This window comes from Aotus nancymaae, unplaced genomic scaffold (assembly GCF_030222135.1).
Source record: "Aotus nancymaae isolate 86718 unplaced genomic scaffold, 86718_ANA_hifiasm-v0.15.2.pri h1tg000030l, whole genome shotgun sequence".
Taxonomy (NCBI): domain Eukaryota; kingdom Metazoa; phylum Chordata; class Mammalia; order Primates; family Aotidae; genus Aotus; species Aotus nancymaae.
In genome coordinates, this window is record NW_026988443.1 from 26,210,651 (window position 1) to 26,237,228 (window position 26,578).

The window sequence follows — 26,578 nt, forward strand, 5'->3', positions numbered from 1 at the left end:
TTTGACAGCTGCAGGCTATTTCATTTTTTTTAATGCCGAATGAAAAATCAATACATTTTTCTGGGTTATACATATTCAGAACAGGCCTGATATTTCCATTATAATGGAAAGTGGGTGTCTGTGCACATCTCGCCTGTCAGAGCTGCACCGCCGCATTTTCCAAGCCACTGCTAAATATTTCAAACCTGATTTGATTGTGGTTCATGACAGCTAATGTTTCTCAGCTCTTGAGCCTGCCGACAGGCAAAGGCACTTTATTTCACCCCCACCCTCAAACACCGCTCCCTCCAAAGAGAAAGGAAAGAACAATTTCATTCTTCGGGGATCACAAATTGGTGTATTATTTAAGTAACATGATCATGTGAGAGCCTTGGGTACAGATACCCTGATTCTTAGGAGAATTTCCAAATTTCTATCACACCGAGGCGCGATGGGGGCTTTGTCAGGTTTGGGGAAGGTTTGAATTAATTTGCATTATCCTGTTAAGAGTTAGGAACAGAGGGACTAGTCTTAATCATTGATTGATTGACTCCCCTTCCTTCAAGCCTGTAAGCGATTCATAGAAAATACCCGCTGGTGGACGCGTCACTCGGCCCCTATTATTAGGGTAAATAGTACCTTTTTTTTTTTTTTTTTTTTTTTTTAACAACTGGACCATTTTCTTGAGTGACACGTTTGGGGAGTGGGTACAGTGGGGTTTCGAGGTTGAATGCTGACTTTGTGGAGATGCCACCTCTGTTTTTGGCTTCTGCCTGGTGCTTCTTTAAGGAACAAATTTCCAGGTTGTTCATAAGATTGCAAATTCCCATGGGGCTGCCAGTTGGCACACTCGCCTCCTTCAGGAGCGGATTTCACCACCGATGGGGGAATTGTGCAGTCACCTGTATCAAGATGCTAAGTATAAGGTATATTAAGAGATCAGTTTGCATTTGTGGTTAGCAAAACCACTTTGATTGAAGGGAAATTTTCTGGGACTGGGGTATCGTCCCCTTAAAAACTGAAGCTGTCCTAGGAACTTTTCCCTTTTAGGTCTTTATCTGCTGGAATTCTTGTACTTGAGGGCTCTGCACTTAACCAGAAGGCATGAGTGATGAACAGGCTAGATTTGGCCAAGCAGTAATAAGTGCTATCTGGGAGAAGCAATTGTAAAAAGGAGGTGGTGATGGAAAGGTTTTTTTTTTTTTTTTTTTTTTGGTTTCTTTTTTTTTTTGAGACAGGGTCTCACTCTTTTGCCCAGGCTCGAGTGCAGTGATGCAGTGACGGCTCCCTACTGCCTCAATCTCCCAGGCTCAAGTAATCCTTCCACCTCAGCCTCCCAAGTTAGCTAGGACTACAAGCATCTGCCATCACACCCAGCTAATTTCTACATTTTTGGTAGAGATGGAGTCTTACATTCTGTTGCCCAGGTTGGTTTGGAACTCCTGAGCTCAAGCGATCCACCCACCTCAGTCTCCCAAAGTGCTGGGATTTACAGGCATGAGCCACCATGCCCAGCCAAAAAAGAGATTTTTAAAAGGCCTTCAGTCACTGTTGAACATGGAAATGAAGGGCAGAAGGGACCCTAGGAAGACGCTGCAGTTTTCCAAGATTTGTTTTTATTTCCCTCTTTAACATGAAAATACATATAGGAGGGGGTGCTCCGGTTTGAGGCTACTGTGGGGTGTAACTATAGAGGTGGGCTTCTGCAGGGGTTTTAGAGGCACCTTCTCTGGTGTCTTCTAAAACACAGACCTGTCTGGGATGCATTGGGCCTGCTACCTCCTGCCAAGAACCAGAGCTGGACTAGGGGAGTGGGGATCACCTCCTCTCCCAGGTCCTGGCCACGCCCTTGTGAAAGCATTCCTGGTGTGCCCTGGTTGGGATCTGAAATATTGTTAAATGCTTGAAGGAGAAGCTGGTTTTGAAGTGTCTGTTTCAGCCTTAAAAGTGGCATAGGGTGAAGGAAAGCAACCCCTTTTTCTGTAGGAAAGACAGGGTTTTCCAGATAAAACCGATCGTCAGTCCATCAAGTCTTCACTTTTTCCCACCATCTGTCGGTAGCCGATATTATAGGGGGAAAAATCTGCAGCTTCTGTAGTAATGAGCCAGGCAGTTGCCACTGACTTTGCAGAAGAGGAGGGAATGAAATCCGTGATCTGTGGGAAAAAAAAAACAAAAAACCCCCTTCATTCTCCAGCACGTGTGCATCAAATCTACATTCCTAAAGAGAACAAGGACTAGATAACAGCCCAAGGAGCTTAGCGTGTGGACGCAGATCTGTTTCAAAGCGGGATACCATTTCGCCCCTGGTTCCCACGTGTTTCCAGGGCAGGGAGACCAAGCCCTTCCCCAGGCCTGGCTCTTGGTACGCGCTTGCTTTATGCTTTCGGAACCAATAAAACACACCCGGTCTGCAAAGTATTGTGGGCCTGAGCTGTCCAGACGAATTTTCAGTTTGCATCTCTGTTTTTTAATCATTCCTCTACCTTTATTGGTATTCAGAGCTCAACAGTTTTCCGGTTACTGTCAGCCTGGGCTTTCATCCATTTTAAAGAGCTATTTTTCCTCTTGCTGTTGATGATGATGGTATAAAGACAGATGGTGTAACTGCTTATGAAAGTCCTATTTTATTTCTCCAGGACCAGACAGTTCACTTGAAGACATATATTATTTCCACATGCTCAGGTTAGGCAGCCCAGACTCTTGTCTGCCTCCTGCAGCCAGCTGCCCTTCCGGGCCTTGCCTTGCGAAGGGCGACACCTCTAGGTCACGGCTGAAACTGCAGGGATGAGCCGGATGGGCTGAATGGGACCTGGTTTTTATGTGGGGGTGGGGGGCTAGGACACTGATCCCCTTGCAAGGGAGCTGGCTTATCCAGGATTTTCCTAATCATTTCTTCTTCCACCACGCATAGAACAGCCTTTTAGTGAATGAATCACAAATGATAACATTAAACCTAGGAACTCAAGAAGAGGACTTGATTTGTAAATCTTTAAAAAAAAGAGAGATGAGCAAAGTAAGTTCTTGAAATAACCTCTTTCGTTGATCCTCTCATTGGAACTCAGCCGCCTTCATTTGCTGCTTGCGGTAAGGCAGGGAGGGAAGAAAGCAAAGGCCCAAGTGGGCTCACGGAATGAGAACTCCAGAAATATTTGCAAAGCAGCATGCGGTTTCCTTGCTTGATGCATCAATGATCTGCTTATACATTACAGTCTCTAGCCTCTCAACACATTTGTTTGGTAAGGCTCGAAGAACTGGGGTCAATGTCGGTTGACCGTGAGTTTTTAACTCTCTGCTCTGATAGCTGCAGGCTGTATAATGTGCTGGCTTGTATAATATGACCCCACAGTGGGTAAATCCCTTCCCAGGTCTGCTGAGCAGCACCTGCAGATGCTGCTCATCACCGTCTCAGGGTGTCCTCTAGTTTGTAGGTGTCAGACTGTCCCCATCTGAGGTGATAATATGTATGCGTTAGAGATGAGAGGCCATTGAGCCATCTCTTTGCCTAATCAAATCTGATTAACCCATTTATGCTGGAGATTGCAAAAATTGTTTTGTGTGAAAAATCAGACCTTGGTGATGACCTTGAGCAGTAGGCCATAAATAACTCCCACAAGCTTAGTGTTCCAATAATGGAACACTAGGCATAAATGTATCACCACTACAGATATTTTGTATCACAGCATGTATTGGGACAAATAAGGATCCTTTAAGAGACCTAGCTTATCTGGGCTGACCCAATGTAATAAATAATATTGATTGACCAAATGATGGTATCACCATTCAAAGCTGAATTTTATCATTATAATGTTGAACAATTTTATTGAAAGCCTAAAAATGTGCATGGAACATCCCATCTGGACATAATGAAGATAGTTTCTGTGTCATGCTGTGTAATTTGTTACTGCTCTACTGACACCTATATACGTTTTCTGTACTAAATGATGTATGGTGTTAATGTGGGCTCTATATCTGATTGACTTCAAGCTGTGGTTGCCTGATTTTTCTCCATTTGAACTAAGGGTAGAGTAGGGAGACTTGATGCTGACTTTACTGTGCAGCGAGACAAAAAAGGAGACATAGAAATTATATGTGGAATCCTGAGTTGGAGATGAAAATTAGCAGTACCACACTTCACCTGTGTTCCCAGTGACTGCCTCATAAACTGCCTCTTGGCAATAAGGAAGAAAGAATGTTCCGTGACACTAGTTCAGTTTTCCAGACCTTGGACCCCCATCATCTCTTGAGTCAAGACAATCTGATTCTAAATAGATACCTTCTTCCTCGGTGTTTTAGAATCCCTCTGAAACCAATTTACTTTGTACTCCTATTACGTCCTTCGTGAGATACATTCAGAGGCTGTTTTCTAGAGAGTCAGAAGGCGTGACACTTTGACAAATTGAAAAGTAGCATTGGGGTAGAGGCTGTTTTCTAGAGGGTCAGAAGGCATGACATTTTGAATTAAAGTAGCACTGGGGTTGGAGAGACCTCTGGCGGTAGTGGACAGAGCCCTGATCCAGTGTTCTAGGCCAGACTCCATACTTCCTTGCTGGGGTCTGGTCACGACTATGTACCCAAGAAAATGTGCTCTTCACAATCACCTAATAATTACATTGTTATTAAAATTATGTCACCTTGGTTCGTCCACTTTATTGATTCCCTTAGCCCATTCTTGCTGAATGCATGCTTTGGATAATGACCCAGAGGGCCAGAACAGCACGAGAAAAGTGTCTTCCTTTGTTTCCCTCAGCATCTAGAGTATCTTATTCTCTTCTTCCCCACTTGGCCGGATGGCATTTCACTTCATAAGCAACCTAAAGTTGGCAACAGTCATTCTGCCTTCACTATAGCACTGTGTACTGAACTGGAGAGACGTTTCCTGCCTTCATATTAAACCCATCGTGAGTGAAGGATGGAATTGCTTGAAAAAGAAAGTGTACTCTACAAATCTCACTTCCCACCACTGCCTCCTGGCATGCTCACCAGATGCCATTTGGTTTCTGGAACTCTTCGAACCGTTGAACTCGTATCAGTGCTACTCTATGACTCTTCACAACCTGAATGACTTCCAACAGCTCACACACACTCTGGCACATGCATAGGCACTGTGAGCCCTGTGAGGGGTCAGTGATGGGGGATGGTCTAGGCCAATGCCAGGAGGCTCGGAATGGAGCTAGGCATGAAGTGAACAGGTGGGCACATCTTGCATTTTCAAGTGTAAAAGACTTGCATGCGACTTCAGGGATTCAGGCGGAGTTACTGCTTCGGCCAGGATTGGTTTTGCAGTTAGAACTGCTCAAGTGAAGCATTCAGAATCTATCTAGAAATACCTAATGGCCACACAACTGGAGCAAGTCACAACCTCATTCCAGCTGTTTACCCAGAAGGAAAGTCCCCACTGCTTACCCAGACCTCACTACATCCTCCGCACAGGCAGCCGCCCAGGGGCCACTGGAAAGAGAAGGGGGACGAGTCATTGGTGCCCGTTTTGTGGTTGGCGGTGCTTTGCAATAGGGGCCAGGAGTCCTTCATCTTCTTTTTATGTTTAACCCTTGACATGTTTTTCTTCTGTTTCAGAAGAAACCGTTGAAGATGTTGAAGGACCCAGTGAAACAGCTGCTGATCCAGAGGAGCTTGCTAAGGACCAAGAGAGCGGAGGCGAGAAAGACCAGGGCAAGTGGACAGGTAGTGTGCGTGGCTGCCGCCAGCCTTCTTATCTTCCCTTCCCTGGAAGAACGGAGCTAACAGGTCAGGGAGTGGACACATCCCTAGTCTGCCCAGAAAACGATGTTGGCTTTGGGTGAGTGGGAGGGGGATTTTGTTTTACTTTTTTGAGTAGTCACCTTCATTCTCCTTTATTGTACTGTATTCTACTATGTTTTTAAACAGTTAAGCTTCTTAAGTGGCACCAAAGCAAACTTATTTATTGAGCATTGAGGTAGGTGCCAGGCTCTGTGCAAGGGCGTCTGGGTTTTGGTCACATCTCTTTGGTACCTTTTCAGTGCTGTTTTGCCCTTAGTGTCATTCTTCCTCTATTGAAGGCCCAGTCACTGGTCCCACCTGCTCCCAAGGCCAGAGGGGGTTTCTGTCACATGGAACTTGATCAGGGTCACCCCTGATTTTCAGCCTCAAGATTCTCTAAGGGTCAGGTATGATGGTTCATGCCTGTAATCTCAATACTCTGGGAGGCTGAGGTGGAGGATCACTTGAGCCCAGGAATTTGAGACTAGCCTGGGCAACATAGCGAGTCCCTGTCTCTACTAAAATTATAAAACAATTAGCTGAGTGTGGTGGCATCCACCTGTAGTGCCAGTTACTCGGTGGTGAGGGAGCGGAGCTGGGTAGGAGAACCACTTGAGCCCTGGAGGTTGAGGCTGCAGTGAGCCCTGATCATGCCAGCCACTGCACTCCAGCCTGGGCAACAGAGTGAGACTACCTCAGGAAAAAAAAAAAAAGATTCTCAGCTAGGTATAATGGCTGATACCTGTAATCCCAGCATTTTAGGAGGCTGAAGTGGGCAGATTGCTTAAGCTCAGGAGTTTGAGACCAGCCTGGGTCTACACTGTCTCTACAGAAAATACAAAAAATTAGCCAGGCATTGTGGCGCACGCTTGTAGTACCAGCTACTTCGGGGGCTGAGGTGGGAGGAACACTTGAGCCAGGGAGGTTGAGGCTGCAGTGAGCTAAGATCATGCTACAGCACTGCAGCCTGGGTGAAAATATATATATAATTTTTTTTCTAGGGGAGTCAGCAGTGAAGGGTGGTCTTTGTCCTGCATTTGGGGGCCTGGACAGGGCCTTACACGGGTGGTGCCTGCCCCGCATATTCTTCCTGTCCTCCCCTCCCCCAGGGTGAGCACCCACGTGCTAAAATCCACCCAAAGGGTAGATGAGCAGTGCAGCTAGGCAGGGAGACATCTTACCCAAAGCAAAAGGCACTGAAGAAGCCAAGGCAGGAAGTGCTATTTCTGGAAAAACTGATGTTGAGAGAAGGAGACCGCCCGTTTCTCAACGTGATAAGATTTCTCTGTCGAGGGGAAGAAGAGCTGAGACTAAAAAAGCTTAGGGTTTTTGAGGAACAGCAAAGTCACTTCTGAGAAGACGTAGGGGGCAGTTAAGTCTTCTAGAAAATAAGAAGAGGAAATGATGTGACAGGCAACAAAAAGGATTTTGTTTGGTCACCCTAATTGTTATGACCATTATTATTACAATACTTTTGTTTTAGAGAAAATATTTACTTTCTGGAGTCTGTATTCGTTGGGCCTTTGTTACTTTTCTGGCATGACTGTTCTTAAATCATGCTCAGTGTTGGCCTTCACTATTTAAACAAGATACAGGATCTTGGAGAGAGGCCAGAAGAGAGCAATGAAAGTGACTGAAGAGCTGAGAAATACTGCCTTTGAGAAGAGGCTGAAGAAATGGGTCATTCTGCCTAGAAAAGAGAAATTAGAGAGGTAGTGCAGTCGTTCCCAAATGTTGGGAGGGGTACGCAGGGCGGGCGATGTGCAGTGTTTCCTGGGAGCACAGACAGGGCCATACGGCAGCCGAATGCATGGATAGCATGCCGGGTGGACTCCACTGTCCACCATGCTTAGCGTTCCCCTTCAGACTGAGCTTTGTGGTGTGCAGAAGCCTGAACTCCAGAAAACAATGAGAGTTACGGCCAGACACCCTAGAAGGATGTGTAAGGTAGGACCGAGGAATAGAGGATGGACATCTGTGCTTAAAGGAAGGCCCTGAAGGTAGTGGGAGACGTATCCTCCTGTGGGGCTTTGCCTGGACCAAGACCCCGGTTTTGCCTCAGTGTTAAATGAGAGCTAAACAAATGGTTCAGACGGCAATTAAACACATTGCCAGGTGAGCTGGGGAAAAGGATTTCACACACACGGTTTGAAGACTGGTGACCTTCTGGGTCGTCTGTCCTTTGTTGTCATGATTTGGGTGCTTGATTTCTAATCCTGGCTCTGCCACTCATGAGCTGTGTGACCCCACTCAAGGTATCTTGACCTTTCTGTGCCTCAGTTTCCTCAGATGAGATGGGGAATAAAAATACTACCTATTTCTAGAGGATTGCCGTGAGGATTATTTGACTATGGTAAACTCCAAGCAGTGCTTGGCATGTAGTAAACTCTATGTAAGTTGTTTGTTTAATGGTTTAGGGATATATAAAATGAGGAAAACTAGTAGCAGTTTCTCTTTGGGTTCTCTGTTGCCAGGCATCATGTGGCTCCTGGGAATTTTGAGCTGAGGGAGGAGCAACATACAGGGATTTAGTGGGATCGTGCGAATGATACTTGGTGCATATGTTTCCTGCATTTTGTGTGCTAAGGGCACTACAGACATGATAAACAGGAGCAGCCGTTTGCACAGCCCCTACTGTATGTGCTGCCCTATGATAGCCACTCTATATGTGCTTCTCTAATCCTTGCAGCCAGTTTAGGGAAGGCTTTAAGAGCAGGTCAGTTAAGTCTTACTCAGACTGTTTCTGATTCAGTGGGAGTTTGTCTTCATAGCACCGGCGGACGTGCTAGGCAATTGGGAGATTACTAAAAAAACATAAAATGAACGCCATAAAAAAATGAATGTCCTGGCTCACGCCTGTAATCTCAGCAATTTGGGAGGCTGAGGCGGGCAGATCACAAGGTCAGGAGATCAAGACCATCCTGGCTAACATGGTGAAACCCTGTCTCTACTAAAAATACAAAAAATTAGCTGGGAGTGGTTGGTGGGCACCTGTAGTCCCAGCTCCTCTGGAGGCTGAGGGAGGAGAATCGCTTGAATCCAGGAGGTGGTTACAGTGAGCCGAGATTGTGCTACTGCACTCCAGCCTGGACAACAGAGTGAGACTCTGTCTCAAAAAATAAAAAATAAAAAAAAGAAATGTCCTTAATAAGATTCCACGTTCTCATCCATTCATTCAAGCAACAGGCCTACTTAATCTTTAATTCCAAAAGACAGAGAGAAAATGAATGAATGAGTAACTGAATGAATAACTCAGAGGTGCACCTTGCCAGTTGCACAGTAGTAAAGAGAGAAGGAAAATTCTTTCCTGACTCCTGCAAATGATCCACTTTTGACCCGAAGCATAATTTTGTCTATAGCATCTGAGTGTGTAATGACAGGCTTTATTAAGGTACTTGGGCCGATTTGATCTTGGAATCTATATAGGTGCCAGCAGCCTCCTCTGAGCTTTCTTGTGGATCTTTAGTATTTTATATTAAAAAAAAAAAAATCTACGTTTGTTCTATTCTCTCCATAAATTGAGCTGTTCCTATCTGATTACATGTGATGGGGAATGCTTCCTCCTGGCAAGTAAATAAATACTGATTTCACAATTTGTTATATGTTGATTAGTGGCTGTTCATGATGCAGATTAATAATATTTCAAATGGGCCCGGATAATTGGCATTTTCTCAGCTATTGATTATGTAGTTTTGGGGTTTGTGGAGGAATGGGTAATCTTTTTTTTTTTGAGATGGAGTTTCGCTCTTGTTACCCAGGCTAGAGTGCAATGGCGCGATCTCAGCTCACCACAACTTCCGCCTCCCGAGTTCAGGCAATTCTCCTGCCTCAGTCTCCTGAGTAGCTGGGATTACAGGCATGAGCCACCATGCCCAACTAATTTTTTGTATTTTTAGTAGAGACAGGGTTTCACCATGTTGACCAGGATAGTCTCGATCTCTTGACCTCGTGATCCACCCGCCTCGGCCTCCCAAAGTGCTGGGATTACAGGCGTGAGCCACCACACCCGGCCCTGGAATGGGTAATCTTGACTGAAAATTTTCAGCTATTTATTTCTACATTTGGAATGGGCCTCCTGGTTTCCTTTTTGGGTGTCCCTCTTTGGGATTCTTTTATTCAGATGTCAGGTCTTTCACCCTGACATCTGAATAAAATAATTCCGCACTGCAAGCAAGGGAGTGATTTGAACCAAGGCTGAGTCAATTCCACGATCAATGGCTGAGTCCCTGCCCCATGCAGGGCACTGGGCAGAGTTCCCCAGATCACAAATTCAGTGAGATTATAGGGCTTGCCTTCAGGGAATCTCACACTCTTCTGGGAATTTCAGGAATGCCCATAATCGTAAGAGCGACATTACAATAGGTAAGTGCTGTTGAATGGAACTTTTTCTGTACTGATAGAAATGTTCTGCATCTGAACTGAACAGTACAATAGTCACTCGCCACATATGGCTATTGAGTATGTAAAGTGTGGCTAGCACCACTGAGGAACTGAACTTTAAACTGTATTTAATTTTAATGAATTTAAATTTAAATAGCCACGTGTGCAGTTATAGATAACCAAAAGAAAGCAAACCAGCCCTGAGAGAATGCATCACAGGTATAGCAACTTTCCGGTAATTTTCAAGGCTGCATAAAGCTCTAACCCTGTGCCAGGCACGATTCTGGAGCTTCACACCTGTCCTTCCCAGCAGGCATGGCATGAGTGGCTCACAGGTCCTGCTTCATCTGTTTATCCCAATTTGCCATCATTTTTTATGTGTGTGCCATGATGTGAAAAAAAAGTTAGGAAGCACTGCTTCACATACCTTATCTCACTTGATTCGCACCCCCACTCTATGACACGAATACCATAAATAACCACCCCATCATTTGGCAGGTAAGAAACTGAACGCTGGAGAACTCTAGCAATTTGTGAAAAGGTATACAGACAGGTTCACATTTACACACTGGCTTTTCCCCTTATTCTAACTTAGGACAGAGCCCGAGCTCTTACCAATATACCAACTCTCAGAGAAGGATCATTTTCAGTCTGATCATTTGATCTAGTTTTCATCTATGTCTAAGTATAAGGAGTAGCAGTCTCCTGACATTGTACAGTGATTATAGTAACATGACAGTCACCATTACGTTCAAAATGAACTGGATTATCAACCATGGATATGCATCCTGTAAGGAGCTGGCACTGTGCTCAGTCTGAAAGCAGGATGGTGATGTGGAAAGACTCTAGATTTGGAGTCAGGAAGCCCACCAGCCAGCAGCTGACCTTGGTTGAGGCACTTGGCCTCTCGAAGCCTCAGGTACCTCCTCTGTGAAACATGGACAAGGGATACCCACTAGTCCCAACCGTCTGAGAGTTCCAAGATGGTGAGTGGTAGTACATGGACAGGCCCTCCGGGCACGTCTTGTCAGGGAAAGTGTGATGTGCTCCTTTGGGCCAGTGAAGGGCATAGGAAGGTTCTTTGTTCTCTTCCTTCATGCACAGCCATTGCCACTGTCCAACTTTGTGGTTTTCTCTTTTGAAACATGAAAATGACCCGTGTTCTCTTTTGCCAGAATAGATTTGAATGTGTGTATTCTCAAATGAAGAGCCCCCCGTGTCAGCCACTGAGCAATGATTAATGCAGTGATTATCCAATTAATCATTAATTGCAATAAATTAAGTGATATACAATCACTGCTTTATCACCAATAATTAGGGGAAAAATGGAACTCTTGGCAAAGAATCATAGCAGGATGGTTATTTAATTCCTGTAGTCATCATGGTTTCCAGCCACAGAGCACCAAGCTGAGTCTAGTTAAGGTAATCTGGGACAAGATGACCAGAGTGTATTGGTGCTTTTAAACAATGAGAGTTGGAAGGGGAAGCAGGGAGATGGCTCAATGCAGTGACACCACAATAATGCTTCACAAATCCCTGACTGACATTCATGTTTGTATTTCTGTGGAGTTTTGAGTTAGAATGGTAGTTGGAATGTTTTCTTTCTTCTAGAGGATTGGCCTGAAGCAATTTTACTTTATTAACTTTTTTAAATCTAGGATGGTCACCTAACACAGCAATTAGTGCAGTGGAGCGTCCCTGATTTGAATCTGCAGAAGATTGCTATTAAAGGAAGTATTAATGGGCTGGCAAGGTCTGGGTGACTGTTAGGGAAAAGTATGTTTATGGAATATGGGGCTGGCAGGCATGATTTCAATCGGATTTGACATGTTTAACATAAATGTATAGTGTATGGCTCCTGACGCATATGAATAATTCCTACAGACCTGCTGCCTTTTTAATTACTGAGGTTGAAAATAAGCAGGTCAGGCACATCCTGGTGCAAATCTCTTACCAGCCCTCCCGCCTTTTTCCCTGTTGTTTACAGCTTTGTATAAATAGAGATGCCTTTGTATGGGGAACGTAGTGCCTGTAATATAACCTGTGACGAAGAATGGAAAGGTGGGGGTGAAAAAATAATACTACTTTTTTTTTTTCCCAAATTGAGTCTCTAAAGACAAAAGAAGGTATGTGCTGAGAGGAAACATGGGTTAGGGAAAACACAGGACTCAAAGGAGTCAGAAGCCCTGGGTCAAGGCCTAAATCTGCCACTAAGATTACCTGCGTGACCTGAGGTCTCTGGACCTCAGTTTCCTAATCTGCAAAGGGGCAGGTTGAACCAAATGGGTTCTTAGCAATTCTGGAGATCCATAAAATATGACTGGGGAAGGGCCAGTTGTAGAGTAGTATAGTATCTTAGAGCATGTTAATTACTAAAGTTGGAATGCTAATAACTTTCAAAGATTTCCCTTGTCTGTGGGTAGTTAATGTAGCCTGGATAAAGGGTTCAAGACTTTCTCCATGGAGGTCAGGCAGCGTCAAGCTTACTTTTCTTGATGAGGTGTCAGAGCATCGTATGCCTTTACCTAGTTCTGTGTTCTTGGGACAGATCACACTGTGTTGTCAGAGCCGGTGGGATGAGGACATCAACAGAGGAGTCCGTGGAGACTTACATGCGTGCCTTTGAGGGGTCACCCATATCTCAGCCCTGGTGTTGGCTAGAAACCAGGCTATTCACCACCACCACACCTCCTCAGAAATCATTTTGGATTAATTCTGTGTCTTTTCGGTACTTGGTTTCATTTTTCCGCCTCACCCAAGAGTAAAAAATTTGTTTTTGCAGCAGAGTGCATGTGAGGGAATGCTGGGAGCCCAGTGTGCGTGGCCCCTTTGTGGTTCACGGTCCTGCCAATGGAAACCGTTTCTGGTTTTATGTTTTCACACATAGAAGGGAATTGTGGGACTGTGTCAACTTTTCCAGAGTCAGCTTGTCCCCCCTCCTCTCACTCTCCACTCCTTTTTTCCCAGGCCACCTTCAGTATACTTGGCTGCTTAAAGTCACTGCAGGCGGAATCCTGTCTCACAATTGAAAACCGTGAACTATTTTAATGTTGGGAAGCCAGAATAGAGGCTGTGGTGTATATCTGGACTTGCCCGAATTCTAGTTAATTCAAAGGTCTTGGCTTTGAGAATTTATATTGTAAGTCATAAGAGAGATAGGGACCATATCAATTGAACAAATATTTTCCTGCACAGATATCTAAGGCAGGTACAGGACATTCAAAGAAAAAGAAAAAGGAACTCACTTTCTAGAAGAGTTGTCGTATGTAATCACATAATTATGACACAGTATAATGAGAACTATCATCAAGGTATAGATAAAGGGCAGTGAAAATGTAGATTAAGGAGCAAATCATTGTTCATCACTATAGAAAATACCTTATAGATTTGCATATTGTTCTTATAGAGTAGCCATGTTAATCTTGCCTGCCTTGTTCCAGATTTAACTTTTGTGCCAATGAGGAAGCACCTCTGTGGTTATGATCATGATTGTTAAAAAACAAATACCGTTGTGCCTTTCCATGGGGGATATTAGAGCATGGTCATTAGGCTGTCATATTCTTCTTGGGTCCAATGTTACCTTTATTTTGCAGCCTAGAGAACTGAGCCTCATAGATTGGGAACTCTTGGGTGTCACAGATGCAGTCAAACCCCAATTTGTCTTCTGAGTCAGATAAGTTTCCTACATTATAAAGCCAAAGAACACGTAGCATATCACTTTCTCGGTTTGTAGACGATTGGAGGAGAACTTAAATTCTGTGCTTCTCTTGTTGTCGGATACAGTTGTCAGCTGTTTATGGTCAGGAGCTATGTGGCAACCATTGATTTTTGTAATCCCCAGCACCTAGCAAGTGCTTAATACGTTTAGATGTTTCATTAACAATCAGTTGGTAAAATAGCATGACATAAGTACCTTCAAGTTATTCTGCTTTCTGCTTTGTAGACATTAAATCCATGGGTTAATAGGATTGTTTCATCCTAGTATATGGAAAAGACAAATTTAGGGTGTCTTCGCTGGTCCTAAAAAACAAATTTCAGTGTTACAGGTTTTAGAATTTGTTTAGCAGGCTTTCTGGTCTTCGTCGGAAACCCTGTAAAAAAGCAAAAATAAGTAAGTTTCTCCCCTCGTTCTATGGTATTGTAGCCCCATCAGTATTATTTCCCAATCCTTCTAAAAATGAAACCATAGCAACGAATGTCTGCGCTTTCACCACGTACCAGACTCTGTGGTAGGCGTCATACGGCTGATCTCTGGCTAGAGGCACAGAAACCCTGTGTGTAGACAGTGTTATCCCTTTGACAGATGAGGAAACGGAAAACTCAGTGTAGTCAGATAGGATGCTTGAAATCATACAGCCAGGATCTGAACCAACTGTGCCAGCTCTACAAGCACTGTGCTTTATTACTTAGCAAGGGGGACTGACTGATGCCTTCGGGTAAAGAGAACTTGACCTTAGGCAAGCAACATGTGAGAAAATGTCAGTTCCTGAGAGTCCCTGAAGGCGCTCCAGAACCACCTCCCCACACCTTCACACAGGTCACTTATCCCAGGCCTTTGGAGTACTGTGAGTGAACTGAATGTGGGAACTCAATGGAGACAGAAAGCAGCATTGATACTAAATGTAAACATTACTCAGTGTAGGGCGTCTTTCTCTCTGTACAAAATACCAAGAGGAGATGTTGACAGTCTTTGTAGTGCTGAAATCTGGTGGGGAAAGTGGAGAATCATTCCCAGTTTCCAGCCTTGCAGGGACCTGAGTAATGTCTTTCTTCCCTAAGTACAGGTTCTCACACTTTCCCGTGGAACCTGGACTAGCAAAAAGAAGCCCTAGGCGGACCTCGGGGGAAGGCCGATCTGTAAGGCTCTGAGAAGTTATATTCAGCAGTTCTCTGTGTCTGTCACCATTCTGGACACACAGCCACATTTTATCTGTTTGTGTTCACAGGCTCACTTGCACTCTTAAAATTTAGTATTTTAGGAAGATAGATTTGGAATGGAGAAGAAACTAGAAGAATACTGTTATATTCCAGTCTCTCAGAGTCTAGACTGTGTTGGGGCTCAGAGGCCCTAATAACCTAATTATTGATTGACTCTGTGGAGACTGAATGAGCCTCTGTTAATTAACTTTGGCCCAATCCGAGAATGACTCGCTTGCGACTGGTTTTGATCTAGGTCTTGCACCTCTGGGCTTTTTCCTCTGTTGGTCCCAGGGTCTCTGAGGTTCCTTCCCCCTCTAGTTGTCTTCACAGTCCTGTAATAAAGCCACAGGGAAGCATGATAAGTGCAGACCCCCTAGTGTGTCCCTGGACTGTGGCCACCCATCCTCACAAGATACCATGGCCATAGCTGCAGGAAGCTTTGCCAGGGGAAGGCAGCATATTTTGGGGGAACCAACAAGAGGCCAAAGACAGGCAGGTTGACTCAGTACCTCAACTTCAGGAATCAGGTCAAAGTCAGGAATATTTAGCCAGCCTCCAAATCCTGGCATGAGCCAGGCTTATGGTGGAAGCCCAATGCCTATACTTCATTAAATAGACCAACAGCTGATGTTGGTCTAAACCAGGTGGTGGCTCTGTTTTGACTGGTGGTTCATTTGCAAACCTGACATAAAGGGAGCAAGGTGTCTTGAAACTGAAATGTGGAATGGCCCTTTGGGAGCTCAAATCAGTGTGGTTAGCCTTATGCATATTTCAGCAAGGATTCAGTCCAGTGGATTGATGTCTCTGGTGAAGGGCCTAGTGCTATCATTGTCCCCAAAGATGCAGAGCATCTGGTCAGCGTGCACCCACTGTCCCACTTTGAGGCTTCCAGAGCCTGCCAGAGAGGCTGCTTCCTGAAGAAAAAGCAGAAGCCCCACAGAATGGTGCCTGACCCCCCATTCCCAGATTGCTGACTTGTGCAACTGAGGACTAGCATAGATCTGTGCATCCTTCCAGGGCTGAAGCAAAGAGGGCCTTCAGCTGCTGTGTCCTGCAGGAAGCCAGCACTCAAAAGATGCTTCCTCTTTAGCAAAGTGGAAGGAGCCCACAGATATTCGCCCTCTTTTCACAGAGGTTCTCCAGAACAGGATGTGTGGAAAGAAAGAGATTTCCATAAACAAGGGAGTCTGTCCTTATTCTGGATTAGGCTGCTAACAGAACACGTGGAGCTTATTCCTTCTGAATTTCTGGCTTTAAAGGTGTCTGCATTTGTTTTAGAGTAAGCAGATGGCCTGAGGGTGTTTTAAAACATCTAGGCTATGAGACTGGGCCTGGCTGTCATCCCTGAGTTTAGATGAGAGAATCATGTCGTCAGAGTCATTTAAAGTGGACTGACAGATTGGCCCATGCTTGCTAGGCCCTCTCATTTAATTCTAGTTAGACCACAAAACGATGTGACTCCTACCAGTTACGCAAAGCTTTGGTTCTGACGGCTGTTCTCAAAGTGTGGTCCCTGGACCACCAGCATTCCCTGGGGACTTACTGGAAATGCAGATTATCTGACTCAGACCTACTGAATCAGAACCTCCGGACAGGGGCTGTGATCTGTGTTTTAATGAACCCTGCCTGAGAGTCTGACACATTCTGGGGTTTGCTGAACCTCAAGGCTGCGATCTCATTGACAAGCGTGAGGTTTTGAAATCTACTTCTTCTTTAACTAGATAATAAGTCCTGAGCCCTTGCTGGGTGAGGGAGGCTCAGAGCTTTCCCAAAAGACAGGGAAGGTGTCTGACACTCATAGGGCCCTAAGTCTTGGTAGATGTAAGCAAGACTGCGGGTGGTGGAGAGAGAGGGAGGGAAGGAGCTGGAGGGGCAGGATCACAATGAAGAGTGATTGAAGACCTGGAAATCTTTATCTAAACTGCTTAATAAGTAACACCTGGGTGAAGTGTACATGGGCCCTCTCTCTACTGTTCTTGCAACTTCCTGTGAGGTGATAATTATTTCCAAATAAAAAGTAAAGTCATCACTTTGGGAGGCCGAGGCGGGTGGATCACGAGGTCAACAGATCGAGACCAACCTGATCAATATGGTGAAACCCCGTCTCTACTAAAAATACAAAAAATTAGCTGGGCATGGTGGTGCGTGCCTGTAATCCCAGCTACTCAGGAGGCTGAGGCAGGAGAATTGCCTGAACCCTGAACCCAGGAGGCGGAGGTTGCAGTGAGCCGAGATCGCGCCATTGCACTCCAGCCTGGGTAACAAGAGCAAAACTCCGTCTCAAAAAAAAAAAAGTAAAGTCATAACAATAATACCTAAGAGCTACTGGATTTTTAAAGTGCTGACCTATTTCGTTCATATTTAAGTTGGAGAAGAAAAATAATCAGCCTTTCCAAACCTGAGTAACTCTTATACCTATCTGTAGTATAAATCCAATTTTATTTGAAATCCTTTTTAGAAACAAAAGGTCTGTGAAGTGGATGGGCCTCTTTGTCTTGCCATACCTATGTAGCATAGTCTACTTTTGGGGGTAGATGTTTTCTGGGGATATATGGGAACAGGATAGCTTGCATTTCCTGAGAATAGGACTGTGTTTTGAACAGAAGGTTCTTAACTTCACCAGGCTGGATGTTGAGACAGATTCTGTTCCTTTGGATGGGGAATAGAGAAGCCCCAACTTCTTTTTAGCTGTGGCATGAAGACCACCCCTTACTGAGTGGACACGTGCATGCATCTGCTTCACACAAATCTTCTTCCCCCGCCACCCCTACTCCTCTTTGAAACATCTTTAAGTGCTTGGTTGGAGGCAGAATGAGACCATGCATGTTTAAAGACCAAGCTGGCAGGAAAGCAGATTCTTTAAAGGAACTGTTGTTCTCTCTGTTGGGGAAGGAAGAAAATTTGGCCAGATCTCTGGCCACTTATCAAGTGCAGTAACTCCACAGGAGATTCGAGTAAGAAAGCCCAGCCTGTCCTCTGGGGAAGGAATTGCAAGCAAATGCCAAGAGTAACTCCACTTTCAATGAAAGTAAGAAGATCACAGAATCCAGAAGCACAGATGACCCTCTGGAAATACTGCATTTCTGCTGTCTAGAGGGAGTATGAGGTATGAGAAGCTGAGAGAGAAGGGGTTATGGGAAACACACTGCACCTCCATTTAATTATAATTTTGAGCTGAATGACCATTTTCATATCTGGTGATACATCTGTGTCTCGTGTGTTGGGATAGTTATCCCAACTCAGACATTGAGTATGGAGTTGTGTGAATTTTTTTTTCCCCTAGTCAATGGAGCTAGATAAAAGATTGCTGTAAATTTCTGGGGCAGGTGGCAAGCTGGTTTACGGAACGCAAGGCGATGAGAACCTCTGGCTTACGGAAAGTAGCATGAATTAATAATCATTTAATTGGCTCCTCCATTACGTTGCTGGTTTAGGAGATGGAAGTTTAGATGGAGGGGCTGTCAGTGGTACTTTTTAGCTAACAGTCTGATGGTTGAGAGGTGGGGGTGGTGGCTGCCTTTGGACTCTCCGCAAGGTTCAAATGTCAGGCAGCATCCCAGCCCCTCAGTGGGCTCACCCTGGGATGTCAGAAAGGAAGAGGATCAGCACTTTGGTGATTACCACCTCCAAGTGTCACTCTACCATGAAGAGATGCAGAAGAAGCTTCCCAGTAATGCAGGCAGCTCATTGCCTGCCCAGGATTTCCCCAAGGGAGGGAGGTGTCTGTCCAGAGGGAGACGGGTTTGCATCCCAGGCTGCCCACCATGCCAGCTGCTCACTGGTGCGCTGAGTGGTGAGAAGATGAATTCTGCTTAGGAAACAGGGAAACTCATTCTACCAGTACGTTGGTTTTCTTGAAGGGCAAGTGGATATCTTGAAAATGGCGGACCATAAGGTTCCATATTTACTTTATTTCCAATTTTTCTTCAGGTTTATCTTGGATGAAGCAGCAATTCCATGCCTTACCTGGCTTCAGAGTTGTACCGTTTCTAAATGAAAAAAATGAAGCCTCTGTTGGCATTAAGTCCACTGGGATTGCAAGTACAACTCTTCAGTTTTCTGTGGCCAGAATTTCAGTGACTCAGCTGTAGAATTTGTTAGCAAAGATTGGGATTATGTGAGAATTTGTTCTAGCAAGAATGGTTTTATCAGGTAAAGTTACAAGGGACTGTGAATGTTGAAAGGCTGTGCTTCCACCATCTTTAGCCACTTTTTAGGCTTTCTAAGTGTTACTGTTCTTTAAAGTAAATCATTACCTACATGGAGTTTTGCTAGCCATATTTTCATTATTCTATATGCTTAGAATATAATAAAACCATGTCTTGTAAATTCCAAACAAAATGTTGCATGAATGCAGATCAGCTCTCTTCCCTGTTCCCTCTAAGTAGCAAGAGTAGAAGGGTAACTTTTAAGTAATTATTTTTAGAGGTCAAATCCTTTTCAAACAAACGATGATAAAATCAAAGGATATCTGGAAGTTGGTGTCTCCATGCGTAAGTGCCTTTCCCCCTAAGGGAGTCATGCATTGACAACTGTGCTTCCCTTTGAAAGAAGTTCTTTTGCCTAGAATGCAGAGGAACCCAAGAGGATAAAATGGACGATCATGAATCAGTTCTGTCTCTCTCAGCATTCGTCTTCGTGAGTTTTAGTTGGCCACCCCATCACAGTATGAGGGGATGTGGTGGCTGTTGGCCCAGAAAGCTGACTTATGAATTTTTGGAACTCCCTAACAGGGACATGCTAGGCTTTCCTGTGCCTCATCAACACGTGTTGGGTAGGGCCACCATTAACACTAATAAGCAGAGCAAGTGCTTTCTCACTCTCTAGAAAGTCTATGTGGCATGGAATCCACAGCTCGCATCCTGTTAAGTTTGAGCCAGCATTTCGTTGCCACGATATCCCATTTACCTAGCTTTATAGGGTTTGTCATCTGGAGCATTCAGTCGCATGATTCCTTCCCACATTTTTATCCCCTTTGAAATCCCAGGAGCCCAACATGTTGCCTGTGAAAGATTCACTGAGATTTAACACATATTTTCGGATTTTATAACTGCCAAAACGAGAGAAATTGCTTTAACTAGCAAAATAAAAAATACCCTCTGATGTTTTGCACAGTATAGAGCCAAATACCAACTTTTTTTTTTTTTTTTTGAGATGGAGTTTCACTCTTGTTGTCCAGGCTGGAGTGTAATGGCACGATCCTGGCTCACTGCAGCCTCTGGCTCCTAGATTCAAGCAATTCTCTGGCCTCAGCCTCCCAAGTAGCTGGGATTATAGGCGCCTGCCACCATACCTGGCTAATATTTTGTATTTTTATTAGAGATGAGGTTTCGCCACGTTTGCCAGGCTGGTCTTGACCTCTTGGCCTCAGATGATCCACCCGCCTTGGCCTCCCAAATTGCTGGGCCACACCCAGTCTCAAATACCAACTTTTTCATGGACAGTTGAACTTAAATGATAACTGTAATATTAAAAATAAAATGACTATGGGAAAACTTATAAAATGGTCCATGATGTCATCACCTAAAGACAATGATCATTTTCTTTTAGTCTTTTTTCTAATACCTAATTTTTACATAGCTGTAACATGGGACAATACACATTTTTCTTCTTTTCTGATTTGTATTCTCAATGATTTTTCCATACTGCTTCATAGCAATCATTTTTCATGTCTTACAATACTCAGTAGAATGGCTGTACCATTCTTTACTTACACCGTGCTCTATTGTTGCAAGAGATCTAGATTGTTTCCACATCATTTTTTCATTATTGTACAAACCACTACGGATACTAATGCTTCAAGTTGTTTGGTTTTTTGTTGCCAGTATAAACCAAAGTTTCCAGACACCAGTTGTCTAAACTGTGTCTTGTCTCTGGAGTGCATCTATTTCCATTTCACTTATGTGACATCATAGCAGGCTTAGAGTGACCAGTAATTGATTTTTAAAAGAGTGGTTTATATATTGTGACATGTCTTCTAGAGTTTTAAGTTTAGAAAAGCCTTCAAAGTAGAAAACCTCATACTTTCTCTCTTGGTATTCACACAACTTCATTTACTTATGCCTATGATGTATGCTAGTGACAGAACTGAAGTAGAAATTGATTCTGAGACTCTGGCCCTTTTGAAGTTGTTCACAGAGAAGAAACTTGAGAGAACGATTGTGGCCTGTGATAAACCCTCATCTAGCAGGTCGGTGGGGAACTTGCACAACTCTTTTTTTTTCTTCTTTTTGAGACAGTCTCACCCAGGCTGGAGTACAGTGGCACAATCATGGCTCACCACAGCCTTAACCTCCCAGACTCAGGTGATACTCCCACCTGAGTAGTAGCTAGGACTGCAGGCACCTGCCACCACACCTGGCTAATTTTTGTAGAGATGGGGTTTCACCATGTTGCCCAGGCCGGTCTTGAACTCCTGGGATCAAGCAGTCCACCCACGTCAGCCTCTCAAAGTGCTAAAATTACAGGCATGAGCCACAGTGCTTGGCCAGAACTTATACAACTGTTTGCCCATCTATAGAAACTGTGTAAAGACTTTGGTATCATGTCTTGATAGGGACCGACATTTTAATGTCCGAGGCCAAGCAAGGGAAGAGTCAGCCATAGTTAACTCTTAGGAGCTATCCTCACATCACTCAGGGAAACACAATGAGGTTGGATCTGGGTGTTTATAGAATCTGTTATAAGAATGGCATTGCTTTATCTTTAGAGAAGGGGCCAGTGAGCTGCAGGTGGCTAATATCCACTTCTAGACAGATTTGATCCAATAAAGATGCAGATTGTCCTAGATAGAATGGAGATGAACCTTAAGTTTGTGCACCAGTGGATGCTGCATTTTATGTTAGAGCAGGGCTGTTGTATTACTGGGAAGAAAGAGAAATGAGTGAGCAAGTGGTGATTTTATTTTTTAAAATACTTTATAATGGGTCCTTAGCTCAAGCTCACAAAAGAAGCTTTAGAATTCCAGAGCAGTCTGAGTTTGAAAAAAAAAAGATAATAAAAGTTCGCCTCTCCATGCAGGGGGGAAGAATAGTGGCTTCTGAAACCAGAATTCTCACCTCTGCAACCTCACCACAATTCATCATGTGTTCAGCATTCAAGGAAGAGGATGGACTCTTTGGTCCTATGAGAAACTAATGCTGCACTGGGTTACTGTGTTTGCTTTTCAGCTCTGGGAGAGTGAGATGAGTTGGGTGGTCTCAGCCTCGGTGCCCATTCATCCACACTACTGAGCAAGTGCACAATTGACTCATTCCATAGTGGGGTGGCAGGCAGATTGAGGGCATTTACAAGGCAGTCACAGTCCTGTAAAAACAGGTGTTGTTTTTAGTCGGGCAGAGTAACAAAAAGATGGGGATGAGTGTATGGAATAGAATCTGTGTTTTGGTTTGCCTCTACTGGAAGGAGGAGCAGATAGCAGTGTTTTCCTAACTGTAAACCCTGAGCCTAACCTAGTGCCTACCAATTGGGGTTAACAATAGAGAAGGTAAAGAAATGGCTGTGACAAATAAACATTGGAAGTATTATTTGATGCCCTCACCTACCGCATCTTGAGAATGCATTTGAAGAGTCAGTATATAGAAGAGAACCACTAAGCAAAAATCAAAATGATGGCAAATAAGGAAGCTTCTGGGTGCAAGGGAACTTAAGTACCTGAAACATTAATTAAAGACTCCAAATGTAGACATGTTCAGGAGTGGCCCACCACACTGCAGGATCTAAAACCTGCAAAGCAAAGTTCCATAGGATCAGGTGTGAGCGGGGCCAGGAGATGGGAAGTGGGCCATGGGGGAACTGGTCTAGAATGTTACAGCACCTAGTTAATCGGCAGCCAGTCCATCACATTAAACATCCAGCTGTCATGTATTACCTTTCAAGTGAAAATGAATAACTCCCATTAAGAGCAAAATGGGTTTGAAGTCGATTCGAGACAGATTAAAGTACTGTTATGAATGTGTATGTTGGGAGGAGGAGGATCTGTGTGTAATATGCTTGTCCTTGTACTTTTTAAATAATAGATGTCCTACAAACTTACGTAGACCAGGTTACCGAGATACTGGGGTTAAAGGTCACAAGATGTGCATTCTGGGAACAGCATCAACTTCCTGGAATATATTTCCTGCATTTGGCAAATTTCTTTTCAAAATTATATTGTGGCCTTATGACTTTAATGAATAAAATTGATTTTCTAAAATTGTTTATTAAAGTATACATCTATAATGACAGCATCTTGGTGTCCACATCAGAACAAATTTCAGACCCAAGCATAAATGGAAATACATGCTAGATAACTAGACAGGGTAAAACAGAAAGCAGTTTAACAAGGAATAAAAATTAGGCTTTCTAATCCAGTGACCTAAGTGCTGAGTCACATTATTTTTTCATGAGGGCGGTGGGTATATATTTTCTCACTACCACTTTCATGACTTTTTTTTCCTTATTGCTTTAAGCAAAATTCTGAAAAATGGAGTACCACATTCAAAACAAATGAAAGAGCCAACACTCAGAAATTGACCAGGTTATGGAACAACCAGATCCATCCACACTGGAATTTGTGTTTAAACAGGAGGAGCCTTGCTTATCCTGGATAAACCCTTAGCTTGGCTGTTTTCTTATGAAAGTGTTTGCCTCTACTGGAAGGAGGAACAAATAGCAGCTTTTTTTTCTAATTATAAACCCTGAGCCTAACCTAGTGCCTACTGATTGAGGTTAAACAAGAGAAAGTAATGTTTCCTTTCCCTGCTTCAGAGAACTCCTTCCACCAGCACTTCTGTACGTGCTGTCTGCTACTCAGTCCTCATGGGTGGCTTCTCTTTAATTAGCATTTGGTTTTTTGGTGGTAGAGGCAAGAGGGGCGTGGAGGAATGGTTTGGGTAAGCAGATAGGAAACTTTCCACTCTTCCCACCCACTCCGAATAAGCTCTTAGTTCTGGAGCGTTGACTAGATTGTATCTTGGATTCACACCCTGCTTAGTTCCACTCCTCAATTATTTCTTCCTCAAAAGCAAACTCCAGAACCCAAACTTGATTCCACCCCTCAACATATTTTGGTATGCTGATAACCATGTGAACCTTTCTCAGGTCACATTCGTCATGTTGCTGGTGCTGTGCCATGTTGTGATTCTAAAAGGAGGGACAATAAAGTTGAGAGCACATCTCTTCTTAGATCTCTGAAGCAGAGCATGTCTGGTACTCAGGGTAGCAAAGCAAAACTTTCCACCCACCCTCAGCCCTACTGCCCCCCACAAGCCAGCAGATTGTGTCTAGATTGGGGGAGGTTAGAACAGACAGAATTTAGCTTAATCCAACTCCAGAGCCTTTTATTCCATTTCTTTGCCATCTTTTCCTAATGTTCAGTTGTTAACATAGTGACAGAAATTCATGGGGGAGAAAGAAACACTTGCTTCTATTCCAACATGCTTGATAAATCAGTCCGGATGTTCATCCTTCTTGAATTTTGGTGTTTGAAGAAAATCCTGTGCTATAAATGAATGTTGATTTTCACCCAACACAAACCCTCTGGGAGCTGGCCTGGCCTGGCTGCTATATTGCATCTTCTACTTTTTCTTCTAGCATCGTCCAGCCAAGCAGAGAAGGAGCTGACAGATTCTCCTGCAACCTCCAAACGCATCTCCTTCCCAGGTAGCTCAGAGTCTCCCCTCTCTTCAAAGCGACCAAAAACATCTGAGGAGATCAAACCGGAGCAGGTGAGGCTGGAAGAGACTCTGCTGGTGGGGGGGTGAGATGTTGTAGACATTGGTGGGGAACACACTTTTGGGTGGGTGGGCTTGGAGCACACACAGTTGCTCAGAGCAGTGGGTGTGTTCCCCACAGATGTACCAGTGTCCCTACTGCAAGTACAGTAATGCTGATGTCAACCGGCTCCGGGTGCACGCCATGACGCAGCACTCGGTGCAGCCCATGCTTCGCTGCCCCCTGTGCCAGGACATGCTCAACAACAAGATCCACCTCCAGCTGCACCTCACCCACCTCCACAGTGTGGCACCTGACTGCGTGGAGAAGCTCATTATGACGGTAAGGCAGCCAGGAGCGGCACCCTGTGGTCTTTCTCCAGAGTCAAAGGTGACACAGTAGCAAGATACCGTGTTACTGGATGAGAAAGCCAGTGTAGAGTTGGAAACGTCAGGTAACGGTTCTCATTCTGTGACCTTTGTTCTACCATCCCTGCCTTAGACTTGGCATGACCATAGCCCAAAGTCCTTAATGTGTGTCCCTTAACATCCTCTCTCCCCTCCAGGGACAGAGGCATGGATTAGCTAACCATTGATGTGAAGAAATCATCATTCAAATTCTTCAAACCTTTACTGAGCAGGTCATGGACTAGATTGCTCTTACCTTCATTATGTCTCATTTCATCCTCATAACAAAGTCTATTTTTGTTTTTGAAGGGAGCCAGGCACATTAGGTCACACCTCTAATCCCAGTTCTTTGGGAGGTCAGGGTGGGAGGATCGCTTGAGGCTGGAAGTTTGAGACAAGCCTAGCTAACATAATGAGACCCCGTCTCTACAAAAAATATTTTAAAATTAGCCAGGCATGGTGGTGTATGCACCTGTACCGCTAGCTACTTGGGAGGCTGAGTTGAGAGGATCTTTTGTGTTTTTAGTAGAGGTGGGGTTTCACCATGTTGGCCAGGAACTAAACTTGAGCCCAGGAGTTTGAGGTTACAGTGAGCTATGATTAGGCCGCTGCACCGCAGCCTGGGTAACAGAGGGAGACCCTATCTCTTCAAAAAAAGAAAAATTTTTTTTTGCCACATTCCCATCAGCACATAAGGAAACTGAGCTCAAAGATGTTAACTGACTTGATGCCATTTGTTAAGGAGCAGAGTAGAGATCTGAACCCACAATTTTCGACTCTAGGGATAGCCCTGTAATGGAGGAGGAGTTTCTCAGGAGATACTTTGATTCTCAAAGCAAGAAAATGTTCAGCTGGATATGCTGATTTGTGGATGTGGGTTTTGCATTTGAATATGATATTGCTACAGCTGCAGATTTTGAAAGCATGACTCTAAGTGACCACTGTAAACATGGCCTAATTAGTATAAAGATGTAAATCTAGCTGTAACATGAAAACTTTTCAAAATACTGCCGGTGCTGGTGATATCCTAGTTTTGACTATGCTGGTGCTGCTATGAAAGCCCTTTCCTGGGTGGACGCAGTGGCTCACCCTGGTAATCCCAGCACTTTGGGAGGCCAAGGCAGGTGGATCTCCTGAGGTCAGGAGTTCAAGACCAGCCTGGACAACATGGTGAAACCCCGTCTCTACTAAAAATACAAAAATTAGCCAGGCGTGGTGGCAGGTGCCTATAATCCCAGCTACTCAGGAGGCTGAGGCAGGAGAATCACTTGAACCCAGGAGGCGGAAGTTGTAGTGAGCCCAGATCATGCCACTGCACTGCAGCCTGGGCAATAGAGCGGGACTCTGTCTCAAAAAAAAAAAAAGCCCTTTCCTGATAATTAGAGGAAAAACCACCAAAGAGAATTATTCTCACCTCTTTCTTAGCATTATTTTTAGCAGTGGACTAATAAGAAGTT

General features: G+C 44.3%; 1 protein-coding gene and 1 non-coding gene across 3 annotated transcripts in view; both read left to right on the forward strand.

Moving 5' to 3' along the window:
- ZFHX3 (zinc finger homeobox 3) overlaps positions 1–26,578 on the forward strand; it is a 277,099-nt gene that overhangs the window by 225,841 nt on the left and 24,680 nt on the right. For both annotated transcript variants that reach the window (XM_021672553.2, XM_012437463.3), the window contains 3 exons: positions 5,557–5,664; positions 24,595–24,728; positions 24,856–25,056. In XM_021672553.2, coding sequence (XP_021528228.2) covers positions 5,557–5,664; positions 24,595–24,728; positions 24,856–25,056 — 443 coding nt within the window. The remainder of the gene's footprint in view (positions 1–5,556; positions 5,665–24,594; positions 24,729–24,855; positions 25,057–26,578) is intronic.
- Positions 14,137–14,196, forward strand: LOC135277306 (U7 small nuclear RNA). Its single transcript, XR_010344926.1, has one exon. It is a non-coding gene; the product is annotated as a U7 small nuclear RNA (small nuclear RNA).